We start from the raw sequence: 17,011 nt of genomic DNA, 5'->3' as shown, positions 1-17,011 counted from the left end.
ATGACTTCATATTAACTGGATTTATAAATCTATTACATTGATATTTAAAGTTAGCTAATGTATAAGAGACTTAAATTTGAAATCAATTCCAAAATGAATCCATCCATAAAAAGTTAATTAAACATTTTACTATAAATTAATACAATCGGAATTAATAAAATTGTATTACTTCAGCAAAATATTAAATTATCAAATTAATATTTTAATACATTTTTATCGAGTTGAGATCGAGAAAAAATATTATTTTGACGAAGTTATTAACCTATCGAGTTTTCCTATGATTAAACTAGGCGAAGTTTAAGTATATGGGGTTTTTTTTTTTTTTTTTTTTAAATATTATAAGTGAGCTAAAGTTCTTGCCCATTTATTTTTGGAAATCAAAACAAAATTGCTGGATTTCATCGATTGTTCGATTTTTATTTTTTTTGACTTAATTCATTAATCACTTCATCATAATTCCCATAATGTTGATTTTTTTTTATTTTTTTTTCAAGTTTCTTTTTATCACAATCACGATTATATATATTAAATTTTGATTTTCGATCCGACTTACTTTTCAAAAATAATTCCAAATATTTTGAAACAACATCTCTTGAAATTACATTCATAATCTCCATATTATTAATATTATAAACAAATAATTAAATATAATTTATGAATTATGCCAACTTGGTCAAAAAAATCTGATTCGGGAATATTCTAATTTCAATCTAATTCATTCGAATTCTACCCCTAAGTCAGCCGGAGGTGGATTCCATGGTTTTAGGTAAAATAGACCGAATTACCAATTCAAGAGGCTATATTTCATTTCAAGAACCAAAAAAAGAAAATGTAAAATGATTATTCATAAAAAAAAAATTGAAATTTAGGTGAAAAAAAAGTTGCAGATTAGCAAGATTCATGTGAGGAACAGCAAAGAAAGTTGTGATTCGACAAGTGTAACATGGCTGCCGACATTTACATCTAAGAGCTTGTTGTCTTTTTAAGGTTTTGTTTGGCTGATGTTTTCATAAATTAATTTTAGAAAATTAAATAAAGTAAAATAAAATATTTCATAGCTCCTTCAATTCAGTGATGCAAAAAGAGTAAATATATATATTTCATGGGCTAATTAGCAGAGACTTTTGTAATTAAATTCAAATTACGCCTAATGGGCCTTTTTTTTAACCACGTATATTACATGTGTAAAATCCATACATAAATCGCATCCTATTTAATGACGTCATCGGATCTAAAATGTAGAAAGGAAAAAGAAAAAATTAAATATAATACTAGATCTTTTTGTACTCTCTAAATGTAGCCCCTCTATTTTCTACTTTCTTAGTTTTGCCCACTTTTAGTCAAATGTAATTATAAACTAGTAGGCCTATTAAAGCAATGCAAGAAATTGGTGGATTTAAAGGGTGTTTGGCTAACCTTATAAGCTGTTAAACATAGTTTATGAGAAGTTCAAGAACTTATAAGTTATTTTAAAAATGTTTGTTAATTTTCTTTTAAAGATCTTAAAAATTAAAAATAAGCCGTTAAAGAGCAAATCAGATTTTTTTTATTTTAAATACCTTTAATACCCCACCTTTTTATTTAAGATCGCTTAATGAGGAAAAATACTTTATAAGATCATTATCCAAATATTTTCAAAATTAATTCTAAAAATAAGACATAACAGCTTTTCAATTTCTATCAGCTGTTTAGAATAAGTTTAGCCAAAAGGAGCCTTTAATTGATGGTATTAAAATTCCTCAAAAGTCTCTTTCTATTCCTACTACTTGTTTGAGAATTATAATAGAATTGATAGATAAATATTATAAAATATTGTCAAGTGTTTGGAATTTAGAGCAATAGAAGAAATTTCCTTCAAATGAACATAAAATTTCCTTAAATTATGTCGGTGCCATCTTAATTAACGTTAATGCTAAGTTTAAGTTGACATTGGATGTTGAAGTTTTCATAGTGTTACCATATATGACATAGTTGATTTCATTTTGTCCCCTGTATCTGATGGAAAATGACTCAAAATATAATTAATAATATTCAATTTCGTCTCGATAATTTAAATTGGTAATTACAATTATCATGCATATAGAACCGTAGTGAAATTTTTGGTAGAACTATTGTAATGAATTTTATAATACCGAAATTTCAATAACGATAGTGATTTAAGGGGTTTGATACGGTTACCCTACTGAACCACCCCTAACTACTAAATATACCGGTTGATCTTAACTCGGGAAGCAACTTGACTCAGTTGGTAGTTTAGCTATAGGGGAATATTCCATTTGGATATTATATCTAGTGGGATCATGGAACAAGTCACATATAGTCAAGTCATAATTATTAATTTTAGGAATAGGTTCAGTGAGACAACATTTTAAATAAAAAATAATAATAATAAATTAATAATAATTATAATTAAAAAAAAAAGACAAGAAGCAGAAGCACTGTCCCTTATTGAAAGGAAATAAAATAAAAGAAGAATTGATCTGCAATATGCCACAAATTTTGCATGGATTGCTGGGGAATATGTGTTGAAAAATAAATTCAACACTCAAAATTCCAACTTAATACAGTTATATATTAACTAACTATATCATAAAAAACTTGTATTTATTAATTATATATATGATTTAAAGGAGACTTGCATTCATACAACCGTGAAATGCGGAAGATCTAGCTAAGGAATAAAGAATATAATTGTGTTATACTTACTACTTTGAATTGGGAATCTTTTGATTTTTTTATGTTTCATTTTTTTTTTATCATCAACTATATAGTTAACAATTGACTTTCTCGTCTTTTAGAGGGTGTTTTGGTAATTTCATAGTTAACATTAGGGTTTAACGGATGCAAAAATTATATTAGAATGGGCCATAGTGATACAATCAAAAGTAGTAGGGAGAATAGTGAAAGCTAAATAGAGTATAAGGGAGTTAAGTGAAATTTGCCCTTATTACCAATTTATTTGTAGGCGGCTTGGGCTTGTTACTAATTATTATTGTAATTGTTCTAAAAAATACCCCTCCAATAAAAAGTTATTGGGCTTGGAGCAACCAATCCCAGTGTACCTTTGCTCGCTCAACCCACAATCAAATGAAGATAATTGTTCAATTAGCCAGCATGTGTAGCTCAACTGGGATTGATAATTTGGTGCAATGTTTTAGCATTGACTATTGGCAGCTCTAATGTGAGAATTTCAATTTTAATCGAGGTGGTTACTTGTGGGCATCAGGTCTAAGTTTATAACCCTAATGAGTCGTTGAGTCACAACAATTTACATCCTCCATAATATATGTCGAACTAGGAGATCGGGGCCCTGGGATGAGAGATCTCGACTTTTTGGTACAATTTTTCATGAGTTAATATTCGCATAAGAAAAACAAGGCAATAAATGTGGTTGCTCATTTATGTCACGTGACAGACATCTAGCATGCATGTTAATATGCAGGAAACTAACATACCATAGCACATGCCCTTCGCTAATTAACTGACAAAAATTAAACCCTCATCAATTCATCGTACCCGCCAAAATTAATAATTAAAATTTATCTTTCTAATAATATATATATTTTTCTTTAATCAAGCTACAGTTCTAGATTTTTCTTTATACTCAAACCGGGCAAACCTAGGACAACGATTTCGTAAAGGTGGCCGAGAGAACGAAACACTGAACTAAGGACCTACGAAGGTTCAGGAGCAGTGTCCCCGAATATGCAACTATAAATAAGTAATAAAAATCAATAAAATGACCATGATATAATTACTAAAACTTCTTAAATTTAGTTTTATTTTATGTTTGTAATGATAAATCTGAATAAATAAATAAATGAAAGGTGCAAAACTTATATTTAAAAAATAATCCATGGAGCCCAAGTTACAAAATCAAATGTGCTCCACAATAATTAGTGTTCACTCTAAACAACAAAAAAATTAGTACTACCTTAATTTTTTGCCTGCTAAATATGACCAAGTATTATGACAAACAAAAATCCTAAAACTATGGATTAGTGTCAGCAAATCCTAATTAATTAGTCATGTCTTTAACTTAATTACTTCATAAGCTAACTATAACTAAGGATGCTTAATTAGCTAACATAAGAAATGGGGGCAGTTATCATAGTACCAAAATACCCAAATCCAGCAACTGTGAAGAAAATGGCTTGTGGAAATAGGTATATGTAATATTTGTCGTCTCCGTAAAACACACCGTATAATCCACACGCGTAAAGAAACGTTGCTATTCCGAGCTCTTGTAGTAGTATTCTGGTAAATTACGAAGAAAAAAAAACCCGATAATTAGAGTGTGTATATGTATATATATAGTTTATAATAATTTCTTTAAATAAATTTAGATTAATTTACCGGTCTCTGAAAAGCTTAAATCTCGGAGGCTTCTTTGGTGCACATGATTCAACATTAGGTTTGTTTTTTAGGGCATCTCCACGTTTTTCGGTGACGACCCATTCGTTAGCTCTCTTAGCCTCAAAGAGACCGATGAATATTCCCTTTGTTCGATGAAACGACATTATATTCTCGAACAGAACCCAAGGCACAGCCAGATGAGTAGACCTGAATTTTATTTTTATTTTTATTTTTCTAAATTAATTATCATCCGAAAAACAATTGCAAAAATAAAAAATAAAAAAAGTCGAGAATGAAATCGAAATAGACCTTGGAGTAGCGACGAGAGTATCTATGGTGGCGATTACGAAGGTGGCTAAAATGGCACCCCATTTTGTAACATCAACTTCCGGCATCAAACTTACTAACGGCAGCACAACGCAGTAAAAGAAGAATGTGAACATCGTCCCGACGAGTTTTCGGATAAAAAAGAAGTTGTATATCATGTATAACTTTTTCCAGATCGAAACTTCCTGCATATATGCCCAAAAAAAATATTATTTAAAACACAAATTATATGTTATAACAATAATTTTCGTATCGAAATGAAATTAAAAAAAAAAAACCTTGTTTTTCGCAATTTCGGTGGCCATTTTTCTGAATAGGTTGGCTGGACCACAAGCCCACCTGTGCTGTTGTGAACGGTATGCTTTGAAAGTACTCGGGAGTTCACTTTTAACCTGTCGAAAAACAGCAAATTATATTCGATTTAATGGCTGAAAATATATATAAATTGAAAATAATAATAACAATAATGTACGTCGAGATCTCCTAGGAAAAGAAACTTCCAGCCTTTGAGTCCAGCTCGTACAGCAAGATCCATGTCTTCTACGGTGGTTCGATCTTTCCATCCTCCAGCCTCTTCTATTGCAGCAATTCTCCATATTCCACCACTTCCTAAATAAATAAAATAATTACGAATTCGCCTTAGATTACGAATCGGTTATGTAGTACAATTTCATTCAATTATGTGTCTAAGTTCTTATTCCAGCACTGGCTTAACTTTAAAACAATATAAGTTTAGTGCATTCGACACCCCCTGTATTTTTTTTTATTTGCAAAAAAACCCCTCATGTTATTATTCTATTTGCAAAAACCGCCAAACATTTTGTTTTCTATTTTAACAGACGACGCCTAAAAAATCACTACTTAGATGGTTACGTGCTAAAAAAAATACGCATAAGGGGTTTTTTAGGAATTCGATATAACGCAGGGGGTACTAAATGCAATAAACTCGAACAAATATCTTTACTCGCTTGAAAAAACGGAGTGATTACCGTTAAAGCTGAAGAATGCATGAATGGATGACCCCCCTTCTTGCTCAATCACAAACTGATAATCCAATGACATTTCTTGCATTCTCGTCAAGAAACACTCGTTTGCATTCACTGCAAATATATATATACTTCGTAAATCAAGAATATCAATTCTATTTCGATTTGATTAAAAATACACAACAAACGAGGCTTACCGAATCTCCAACGGGCCTGTATAAGCCCGATTTCCGGGTTGTACGTAAAAAATGGTATTGACCGACGGAGAAAATCGGGCTCCGGCTGAAAATCAGCGTCGAAAATAGCGACGAATTCACATTCTTTAACGTAATCGCGTTTGAGTCCTTCTTTAAGAGCTCCAGCTTTGTAACCTACTCTACCTTCCCTAACTTGGTATCTAATGTTAATCCCTTCACTTGACCATCTCATACATTCTTTCTCAATCATATCCTGCAATTTTTATATTATTAATTACATAATTAAATATTAAATATATTATATTAATAAAATAATTGTAGATTATTTTTTAATAAATTACCTTGATAGTAAGGTCAGTGGAATCATCTAATACTTGAACCACTAGCCTATCAGAAGGCCAAGACAGCCTACAAGCTGCTCCAATTGACATCTTATAAACCTAAATAAAATAATAAACACTTGTTTTTTTTATTCTCAGACAAACCCGCACGTGTGTGTGTGTTTTTTTGTTTGTTTGTGGTTGTGTAATGAAAATAAGGATAAATTACAGTTACACCCCTGAAGTATGCTAAAATAACTTTAAGATTCATGTGGTATTGAAAATTACAGCCACACTCCTGAAACAATTACCGGAACCAAGATTTCATGTCTTGGAGACCGAAATGCACTATATTTGTTTCTCATGGGGCAGTTAATGTCACCATAGACGAAAATTTATAAATCTTATATAAAATAATAATGATTTAAGAAATGCTACCCTAGCTCTATGTTATCTTCACCACTAACTGAAACTAATAGTCCGTCCGAACTCCAAACCCTAACGAAACAACTTATTCAAATGCATGTCTTCCGTTAGGGTTTCTAACACTGCTTCAGTGGTGATTGTAATTTCCGTTACTACAGGGACATTAAAGTTATTTTAGCATATTTTAGGGGTATAGGTGTAATTTATCCTAAAAATAATTGAGGAAAAAAAAAAGGTTAACCTCTATTTCGTTGAATATGGGTATTTGAACAAGAACAATGGGGAAGCAGTCTTTGCCATTACCGCCGTTCTCCAAGTCGCCGGCGGCGGCGTTTGCCATGGGCTCCCACTTGTACCTCTCTGCCGGCTTCTTCCGGAAGAGCTTCGCGACGGCGGCGAGAAACATGACGTGGACCCACTCGAGGAACAACAGGAAGGACAGGACTAGACAAGTGTAGAGAGCAACCCTCAGACATGGCACGACAACGTTGGCCCTTATCAGCGCGACAACAGGCGATATTCTCGCTCTTATGTCGGCCGTTGAGCCGACAACCCACTCCAATACAACGGCCTTCGCCGAGATTTCCGCCATTTTTCCTTTGCAAAATATCAACAAACAGGGGATGCTGCTCTGGTTCCCATTTTCCATTCCAATCACCACTTAGTGCGTGTCTGTGTGTGTATATATATATAAATCTATATATACTATATATATATGTATATATATATATATATGAAGAAAAAAAACACAGATCTATTTTGTCCGGTTCTAATTTTCACCTACCAACCCCTTTTGTTTTCTTTTCTATCTGAAACGTAATCAAATCCAAAACCAAGGAATGAATTTGAGCTATTATTTTACCCTTCTCTCTCTCTCTCTCTCTCTCTCTTCTCTCTCTCTCTCTTCTCGTTGAGGGAGAGTGAATGAAGGGCGGAGGGTGTTTGGTGGACTGTTGTTGTGAGAAATATCAACTACCCACTTATGTGGGGGACCATTTAGACACATTTTTTCTCGTTATTTTCAAACCTAATTAGTAATTAGTGTAATGCAATGGAGATTGTTTTTGTTTTTGTTTTTCTCAAAGCAAAAAAAGTTGATCAGAGAGATTAGTCGATAAACCCGCACCATTTATCGCTCTTGTCTGAGGCTTTATTTAATTCCATTTATTCTGTTTTTCAGATCCGGGTTTTATTCACGTGTGTGTGTGTGTGTGAAAGGGTAAAAAAAAATTGAGATATTTACAATTAATTCATTATTTAAATGAAAATATAAAATTCTAGATATTTCTGCGGGGTGAATTGCATTTTGCACCCTGAAAACAATATGAATGGGCACTTTCCACTCTTAAATTTTGAAATTGACAAATTGCCTCAATTGATTCATAAGACTAATTAATTAATTTAAGGGTAAATTACACACACCCCTGAGGTATGCTTAAATAACTGTAAGGTCTCTGTGGTATCGATAATTACACTCAACCCCCTGAAACGTAGTTAGAAACTCTAATGGGATAATGAATTGGATACGTTATTCCGATAGGGTTCTAACGTACTATTGGTTTCAGAAAGTGGTGGAGACAACAAAGAGCTATGGGTGATTTAAGAAATGTTCGGGAATGTTCGGGGAGCCATGTCACCCCATAACTCTTTGTTGTCTTCACCACTTTCTGAAACCAATAGTCCGTTAGAACCCTATCGGAATAACGTATCCAATTCATTATCCCATTAGAGTTTCTGACTACGTTTCAGGGGGCTAAGTGTAATTATCAATACCACAGGGACCTTACAGTTATTTAAGCATACCTCAGGGGGTGTGTGTAATTTACCCTTAATTTAATGTTATTAGTTTCACAGTTCTCACTAATAGCTAATGAAAATGAAAATTCCAATCTTAGAGAAGAAGAAAGTAATCTATAAAGTCCTTAGACACACAACGAAACCACTTTGGAAGCTTCTTTGTGTCTCAACAATTCTTTACTTATTTTTTTTCTTTTTATACAAAGAACTTAGTATTAATATATGTCCATTGGATATTATTCTTTTAGGCAAACTGTATACGACAAACTCGACTTATAAAGTATAGACAAAGGAAATCATACTTCAGCAATCAGATTACGCGTTTTTTTACTCCACCAACTAGAATATCTTTGTGCGATTTTGTCTAAATGTGCGTGCGTCTTTTTTCTTTTCTTTTATTTTTGGTTCCATTGACTAAACTGTATTCAATTGATGGGTTTGAATTTGAGTAAAAGTAATTAAAGTAGCAGGAGATATTAATCACTCATTAAGGACTTTCTAACCTACATAGGGAACCTAAACCTCAAAGCAATTAAATTAATCATCTCTCGGAAAATAATTATTTATTTATTCCAATAATGAACTCGGAAAGTTCATTTATTGTTTATGCAATGTATTATTAATACAAAATAATTGAGCATATTAATTGAATAGGACTGATAGGCCTCAGCCCAAAATTTAAAATATTCTTAGGCCATAAATTCATTAAGCCCAAATTTTAATTTATTTTACTTCAATTGGGCCCATTTAAATTAATTTAAGTTTAATCAAAGCCCAATCCCATATTGTCTTATTTATCGGTATAAATAATCCTAATCTCAATAGTTTAGAGGTAATTTTAATTTTATGCTATTCACTTCTCCTAAGTTTTCTTTGGAGCTTTATTCTCTGGAATTTGATGGCTAACGTTGGGTTTTTGTCGAGACTAAAACCCGACGCTCTAACACTTGTGCTTTATTCTCTGGAATTTGATGGCTAATGTTGGGTTTTTGTCGAGACTAAAACCCAACGCCCTAACACTTGTTTGTGACGCAGATAACGATCCCGACTTATAATTGAAAAGTACTAGGATTGCCTAATCCAAAAAATAAAAGATTTTTCTTTAACTAAAGAAAAATTTATGTGTAAATGTTACACGCAATGATGTGCATGAGATACGTGTTCAATGTGCATGCATATTGAAATATATGATGGAAATATTGTTATTATATATAACCAATTATTAAATCACTTCTCATATAATAAGAGTTATAAAATGCCATATATTATTGCATGCAATGCCATAATTTATATATTGTTTAAAAATAAATGGAACATTATAACAAGGTAAAATATTCAAAAAAAACAACAACAACATAAATAATACAACAAATAATCAATTAAGCCCCTAAAAACAAACATAATGTCAAGTAATTAAAACATTAATTCAAGAAAATAGAATTTTTTTCTTTTAGCTTCAAATTTTGTGAAGTACTATAATCTTCACTCTAACCATCAATTACCGGGGAAACGGAGCTGCGAGTGGCTGATTCTAGAGCTGCAGTTCTACGCTTTCGATGCCTCAAAATTTGAATAAATGTTCCGATAATAACCTGGAAATTAAATTGAATTTAATGTGTTGAATTCTTAAACTTAAAAAAAATTATAGAAATGAAACTTAAAGGAACTAAACATAATTTCAAAAGTATATTAATGATTTATTATTCTTTCTTTAATTTGTTAAAATGAGGGGAACCCTTTTTAATTTGTGTGAATTGTGCGCACACTTATACACATGCATGTGCGTTTATTGTGTGTGTTTAAATACATACAATATGTACAAGCTAAGCACACAATCTTTGCACAAGAAAATTAAAAATAAAAATATTGAGAGTTTGGGTTACCCGAGTCGGGCCGGCAGCAATAAGTGAACCGGCTACAGCACCACCGTAGCATCGGCCTTCGGAATCAGCCAAAAGTACACTTAATAGGCATTTTTTTGCACCTCTTACTCCATCATATGTATGCGATCCATTTAAGTTGACTATAGTCAACTCCCCCTGCACCACCAATACGTGAGATCAAATTAATTAAAAATAATTACAAGTATGAGCAAAATAGAGAGATCATATATACCTCGTATCGGAAAATGTCACGACGAGGATTAGGCACATAAACTTCAGCAATAGAAACTGTACCCGAAGCTGAGATAATGCAAATTGAATCGGGAGTCATCTCAGAAAATAACCTAATTCTTTGCACTATGTCCTGGTCGATCAAAAAACGAAAGATAAACAATATAATTAAATATTACTTGTATCTATAACGACTAATCTTATACGTCGAAGAACAAATGTATCGATAATAGAATTACATATATGTGCACAAATATAACACATAAATTGAACTAGTAAATATATATTATATATGTATACCTCCCCTTGTTCAATTGTAATGGTGTGGAAAGTGAAGTTTCTTCCCGCCGTCTCCCCAACAATTCCATCTTCAATATTACGAGAAATATTTCCCCGGTTAACAATAAATATATGGAATAAAAAAATATATATTTCGATAATTAATAAAGAAAATTGATTTAAAAAAAAAAATTAAACAAAAATGTATATATATTGAACAATGCGAGTATTATTAGATGCACTCGAATTGCACAAAAACCGCACCCTAGAGGAACTAAATTGATTTTACCATGCCAATATATATGTACATAATAAATTAATAAATTGATAAATAAAATTAATGCAATGGCAGATTCACAAATGCAGGTTGCAATATTTTTATATAAACAACTAAACAATCAAGAAAAAAAAAAAAAAAAAACTTACCTAAAGAGGCAGCCAAGTTTTTCGTGGATCCCTTAGGGCGGCCTCTTCTCGGCTTCGGTGCGGATATATAATATTCCGGCAACATCTCCGCAAATTGTTGTCGGCCCCCCACCGACTGCTTCCTCGGCCGCCCTCTCTTTCTCTTGCTACAAGCCTCATCTCCGCTTCCTCCACCGCCTTCCGAGAAGCTCTTCGCCGCCACTCCATGATCATTGCCAATAGGGGTGTCTTCAACTATTTTGTGGCCTAAATGATTAGTTGAAATATTAATATTATTGTTTCAAAATATTATAAATATTTTTTTTCAAAATTAACTACCACTCATGTACGTTATTATTATAAATAAATGATTAGTATTGTTTCAAAATATGAAAAATAAATAGTTAGTAACATATTAAAATCTAAGAAATTCTCGTAATAAATGCAGGTATCGAAACGACGGAAATCGCTAATTTAAAAGAGCAATTATTACTTGTATGCCTGTTTTTTCGAATTTAATTCTACTTATTAATTTATTCTTAAAATTACTAAAATGCCCTTGCAAAATCGTAAAATTATAATGTATGTCCCCATTATATTCGAAACCCTAATTAAGCGTTAGATTTACCTGTGTTATCGCCGCCAACATTCTCCGCCGTCTCTTCCTTTGCGACAACGGGGGCAACCTCCACCATCTCTTCATGTTCTGCGACGGCGTCAAACGTCGTATGATGCGGAATGGTGTTTTCGACGCATAGATCTTCCATTTTTAGGTCTTAAAAACATCAAAAATAACCATTTTATTAATGATAACAAATAGAAAAGGGAACAAGTTTTCAAGATTTAACACTCATAAAACATTTATAGAAGCATGCAAAAATAATAACCAATTAGTGTATTGATTTTCACGGTTTTTTTTTTTGGCAAATCGTTTTCGATTCATCCATAACAGCGAAAGAATCGAAAACAATTCAAAACCAAATATTAATTAGTATTAGTTTTTAGTCAAAATCTTTGAAAAATATTATTAGCAAAACATTAAAATCTAAGAAATTCTTGTTATAAATGCAGATATCGAAATGACGAAAACGCTAATTTAAAAGAACAATTATCACTTGTATGACTATTTTTTCTACATTAATCCTACTAATTCATAGGTTTAATTTATTTAAAATAACTAAAACGCCCTTCCAAAATTATAGAAATTACGTATATGTCCCCATTATATTTTGGAGCCCTAAGCGGTAGATTTACCCGTTTTATCGCCGCCAGCCTTCTCCAACGTCCCTTCCTCTACAACAACCTCCACCAGCTTTGTAGGTTCTGCGGCGGCTACCGACGTCGCATGATGCGAAACGGTGTTCTCGATGCATAAATCTTCCATTTGACGGTCTTAAAAACATCAAAAACAAACCTTTTGTTAATTTTAATGATAACAAATAGAAAAAGGAAACAAACACAAGATTTAGCACTCATAAAACATTTAAAGAAGCATGCACAATTAATAACTAATTATATAACAAGAACACATACTAACGTGTGTCCAAGCGTGTGTTGGTAAATTGATTGAAAAAATTAATCTCTCTATGCAAATTGCAGAATAAGCAAAATGAGAAGATTTTTTGCAGTTTTTAGAGTAGTCCTTATGATATATTTTTTTTTCAATCCTGGTCATTCTTTCTGTATGAGTGTGTGTGTTTTCTATGGAAGATTTTTACACGAAATTCCAATAATGCCCTTTTAGATATTATTTGCCATTTTTTAGGGTTTGGAAAATCATTTTACACGTGGAATAATTAAATTAAAGTCTTTGAAATTTCAAGAAATAAAAAAGCATTTTCTTAAATTAAAGAACAATTTGCATAACTGTGTATAAATATTTATTTATAGGAATATATTATTTATGTGTTTGTGCTACAAATAAAGAGCTAGTAATTTACGTTTTCTCTTCTTTCATAATAAATTATTAATAATAATAATAAAAAATAATAATAGGAAAAAAAATAAAAGTTTATCGCTTGGAAGTTAAATTAAAATTCCTAATTTTTGAAAGAAAATAATACACTTTTTAGTCAAAATGTTATCAATATTATAGTCATATGTAGGAAATGATAGTAATACGGGTTGGATATTATCGATTTTGAATTAAATTCTCATAGATTGTTAAAAGTTCGAATTGAATACTAACACGTCTATGAAATTATACGTTATATATAGAGCAAACGGGACTGCAATAATGATAATTTTTTCATCGATTACAGTTGTCTAATTTGAATTTCAAATTTATTTATATGAAATGATAGTAATACGAGTTGGATATTATCGATTTTGAATTAAATTCTCGTAGATTGTTAAAATTTCGAATTGAATACTAACACGTCTATGAAAGTATACGTTATAGAGCAAACGGGACTGCAGTAATGATAATTTTTTCACCGATTACAGTTGTCTAATTTGAATTTCAAATTTATTTACATTGAATTTTGAAAATCTAGCTCCTTCGTAACGTATATTTTTTGCGTTTTTAGTTGATTTCTTTTTTGGGATTTTGGTTCGATTTTTTTTCTTCTTCTGAAAATCTAGTTCTATCGTCGATTATATGTACTATTCAGTTTTTTTTTTTTTTATTAACGACATGGGATAAATTATAAATATAATCAATCACATGAAATCACTTGTTTGTGACGCTGATAACGATCCCGACTTATAACTGAAAAGTACTAGGATCGCCTAATCCAAGAATTTATATAATAAATCACCAAAAAATAAAAGATTTTTTTAAACTAAAGAAAAACCTATGTGTAATTGTTACACGCAATGATGTGCATGAGATGCGTGTTTAATGTGCATGGGATGCGTGTTCAGTGTGCATGCATATTAAAATGTATGATGAAAATATTATTATTATTATTATTATTATTATTATTATTATTATTATTATTATTATTATTATTATTATTATTATTATTATTATTATTATTATTATTATTATTATTATTATTATTATTATTATTATTATTATTATTATTATTATTATTATTATTATTATTATTATTATTATTATTATTATTATTATTATTATTATTATTATTATTATTATTATTATTATTATTATTATTATTATTATTATTATTATTATTATTATTATTATTATTATTATTATTATTATTATTATTATTATTATTATTATTATTATTATTATTATTATTATTATTATTATTATTATTATTATTATTATTATTATTATTATTATTATTATTATTATTATTATTATTATTATTATTATTATTATTATTATTATTATTATTATTATTATTATTATTATTATTATTATTATTATTATTATTATTATTATTATTATTATTATTATTATTATTATTATTATTATTATTATTATTATTATTATTATTATTATTATTATTATTATTATTATTATTATTATTATTATTATTATTATTATTATTATTATTATTATTATTATTATTATTATTATTATTATTATTATTATTATTATTATTATTATTATTATTATTATTGTTATTATTATATATAACCAATTATTAAATCACTTTTCATATAATAAGAGTTATAAAATGCCATATATTATGGCATGCAATGACATAATCACTATATTGTTTAAAAATAAATGGAACATTATAACAAGGTAAAATATTCAAAAAAATAACAACATATATAAATGATACAGCAAATGAGCAATTAAGCCCTTAAAAACAAATATAATGTCAAGTGATTAAAACATTAATTCAAGAAAATAGGAATAAAAATGGTTTTCTTTTAGCTTCAAATCTTGTGAAGTACTCTAATCTTCACTCGAACCATCAATTACCGGAGAAACGGAGCTGCGAGTGGCTGATTCTGGGGCTGCAGTTCTACGTTTTCGATGCCTCAAAATTTGAATCAACGTTCCGATGATAACCTGGGAATTAAAATGAAATATTATGTGTTGAATTCTTAAACTGAAAAAAAATAAAGAAATTAAACTTAAAGGAACTAAACATAATTTCAAAAGTATATTCATGATTATTATTATTATTTTATTTTTGTGGCTAAAATGAAGGGGGGAAACCCCTTTTTGTGTGAATTGTGCGCACACTTGTACACATGCATGTGCGTTTATTGTGTGTGTTTAAATACATAAAATATATACAAGCTAAACACAATCTTTGCACAAGAAAATTAAAAATAAAAATATTGAGATGTCGGGTTACCCGAGTTGGGCCGGCAGCAATAAGTGAACCGGCTACAGCACCACCATAGCATCGGCCTTCGGAATCAGCCAAAAGTACGCTTAATAGGCACTTTTTAGCACCTCTTATTCCATCATATGTATGCGATCCATTTAAGTGTACTATAGTCAGCTGTACCACCAATACGCGAGATCAAATTAATTGCGAAAATAATTACAAGTATGAACAAAATATAGAGATCATATATATATATAAACCTCGTATCGGAAAATGTCACGGCGAGGATTAGGCACATAAACTTCAGCAATAGAGACTGTACCCGAAGCCGACATAATGCAAATTGAATCGGGAGTCATCTCAGAAAATGACCTAATTCTTTGCACTATGTCCTGGTCGATCAAACAACGAAAGTTAAACAATTAATATGTAACTTTTAGTTATAACGATTAATCTTATACGTTGAAGAAAAAACGAATCGATTGATATACATATATATTATATTTGTATACCTCTCCTTGTTCAATTGTAATGGTGTGGAAAGTGAAGTTTCTTCCCGCCGTCTCCCCAACACTTCCACCTTCAATATTACGAGAAATATTGCCCCGGTTAGCAATAAATATATATGGAATAAAAGTTTGTCAATAATTTATTTATTTGCAATACAAAAATATTTCGATAATTAATAAGGAAAATTGATATCATAATTTTTTTTTATATATATTGAACAATGAGAGTATTGTTAGATGCACTAGAATTGCACGAATGTCACACCGTACAAGAACTAAATTGATTTTACCATGCCAATATAAATAAGTATATGTATATAATAAATAATTTGATAAATAAAATTAATGCAATAATGGTAGATTCACAAATGCATGTTGCAATATACTTAGCTTATATAAAAAATTAAATAATCAAGAAAGAAAAAAATAAAATTTACCTAAAGAGGCAGCCAAGTTTTTCGTTGATCCCTTAGGGCGGCCTCTTCTCGGCTTCGGTGCAGAGATATAATATTCCGGCGGCATCTTCGCAAATTGTTGTCGGCCTCCCACTGACTGCTTCCTCGGCCGCCCTCTCTTTCTCTTGCTACAAACCACATCTTCGCTTCCTCCTCCGCCTTCCGAGAAGCTCTCCGCGGCCACTCCGTGATCATTGCCAAGAGGGGTGTCTTCAACTATTTTGTGGCCCAAATAGTTGAAAGATTAGTATTGTTTCAAAATATTATAAATATTTTTTTCAAAATTAACTGCCACTCATGTACATTATTATAAATAAATGATTAGTATTGTTTCAAATTTCAAAATATGAAAAATAATAGTTAGTAAGATATTAAAATCTAAGAAATTCTCGTAATAAATTCAGGTATCGAAACGACGGATAAACACTAATTTAAAAGAGCAATTATTACTTGCATGCCTATTTTTTCGACGTTAATTCTACTTATTAATAGGTATTAATTTATTCTTAAAATTACTAAAATGCCTTACAAAATCGTAAAATTATAATGTATGTCCCCATTACATTCGAAACCCTAATTAAGCATTGTATTAACCTGTGTTATCGCCGCCAATATTCTCCGCCGTCTCTTCCTTT

The 17,011-nt window shown here is 30.4% G+C and overlaps 1 protein-coding gene across 1 annotated transcript; it reads right to left on the bottom strand.

Moving 5' to 3' along the window:
* Window positions 1–3,821: 3,821 nt before the first annotated feature.
* Window positions 3,822–7,524, bottom strand: LOC105958528 (putative glucomannan 4-beta-mannosyltransferase 11). Its single transcript, XM_012982530.2, has 9 exons — window positions 6,854–7,524; window positions 6,208–6,306; window positions 5,867–6,119; window positions 5,673–5,783; window positions 5,156–5,292; window positions 4,962–5,075; window positions 4,666–4,868; window positions 4,357–4,563; window positions 3,822–4,257 (listed from the first exon to the last, which is right to left on the bottom strand). Exons 1-9 carry the CDS (start codon window positions 7,259–7,261, stop codon window positions 4,080–4,082), a joined length of 1,710 nt encoding a protein of 569 aa, XP_012837984.2. The 5' UTR covers window positions 7,262–7,524; the 3' UTR covers window positions 3,822–4,079.
* Window positions 7,525–17,011: the final 9,487 nt, after the last annotated feature.

The sequence above is a fragment of the Erythranthe guttata genome, chromosome 4, assembly GCF_056151865.1.
Source record: "Erythranthe guttata isolate IM_541 chromosome 4, IM_541, whole genome shotgun sequence".
Taxonomy (NCBI): Eukaryota; Viridiplantae; Streptophyta; class Magnoliopsida; order Lamiales; family Phrymaceae; genus Erythranthe; species Erythranthe guttata.
The sequence above is the reverse complement of the archived record's forward strand: the minus strand, read 5'-3'. Positions and strand labels throughout refer to the sequence as shown.

What these genes read in the sequence shown, in the direction of transcription:
- LOC105958528 (XM_012982530.2), bottom strand. Translation starts at nt 7,261, where the DNA reads ATGGAAAATGGGAACCAGAGCAGCATCCCCTGTTTGTTGATATTTTGC. An exon ending in CCACTGACCTTACTATCAAG is followed by an intron (nt 6,120 to 6,207) that starts GTAATTTATTAA and finishes TAAAAATTGCAG; the next exon opens with GATATGATTGAGAAAGAATG. An exon ending in ACAGGCCCGTTGGAGATTCG is followed by an intron (nt 5,784 to 5,866) that starts GTAAGCCTCGTT and finishes ATATATTTGCAG; the next exon opens with TGAATGCAAACGAGTGTTTC.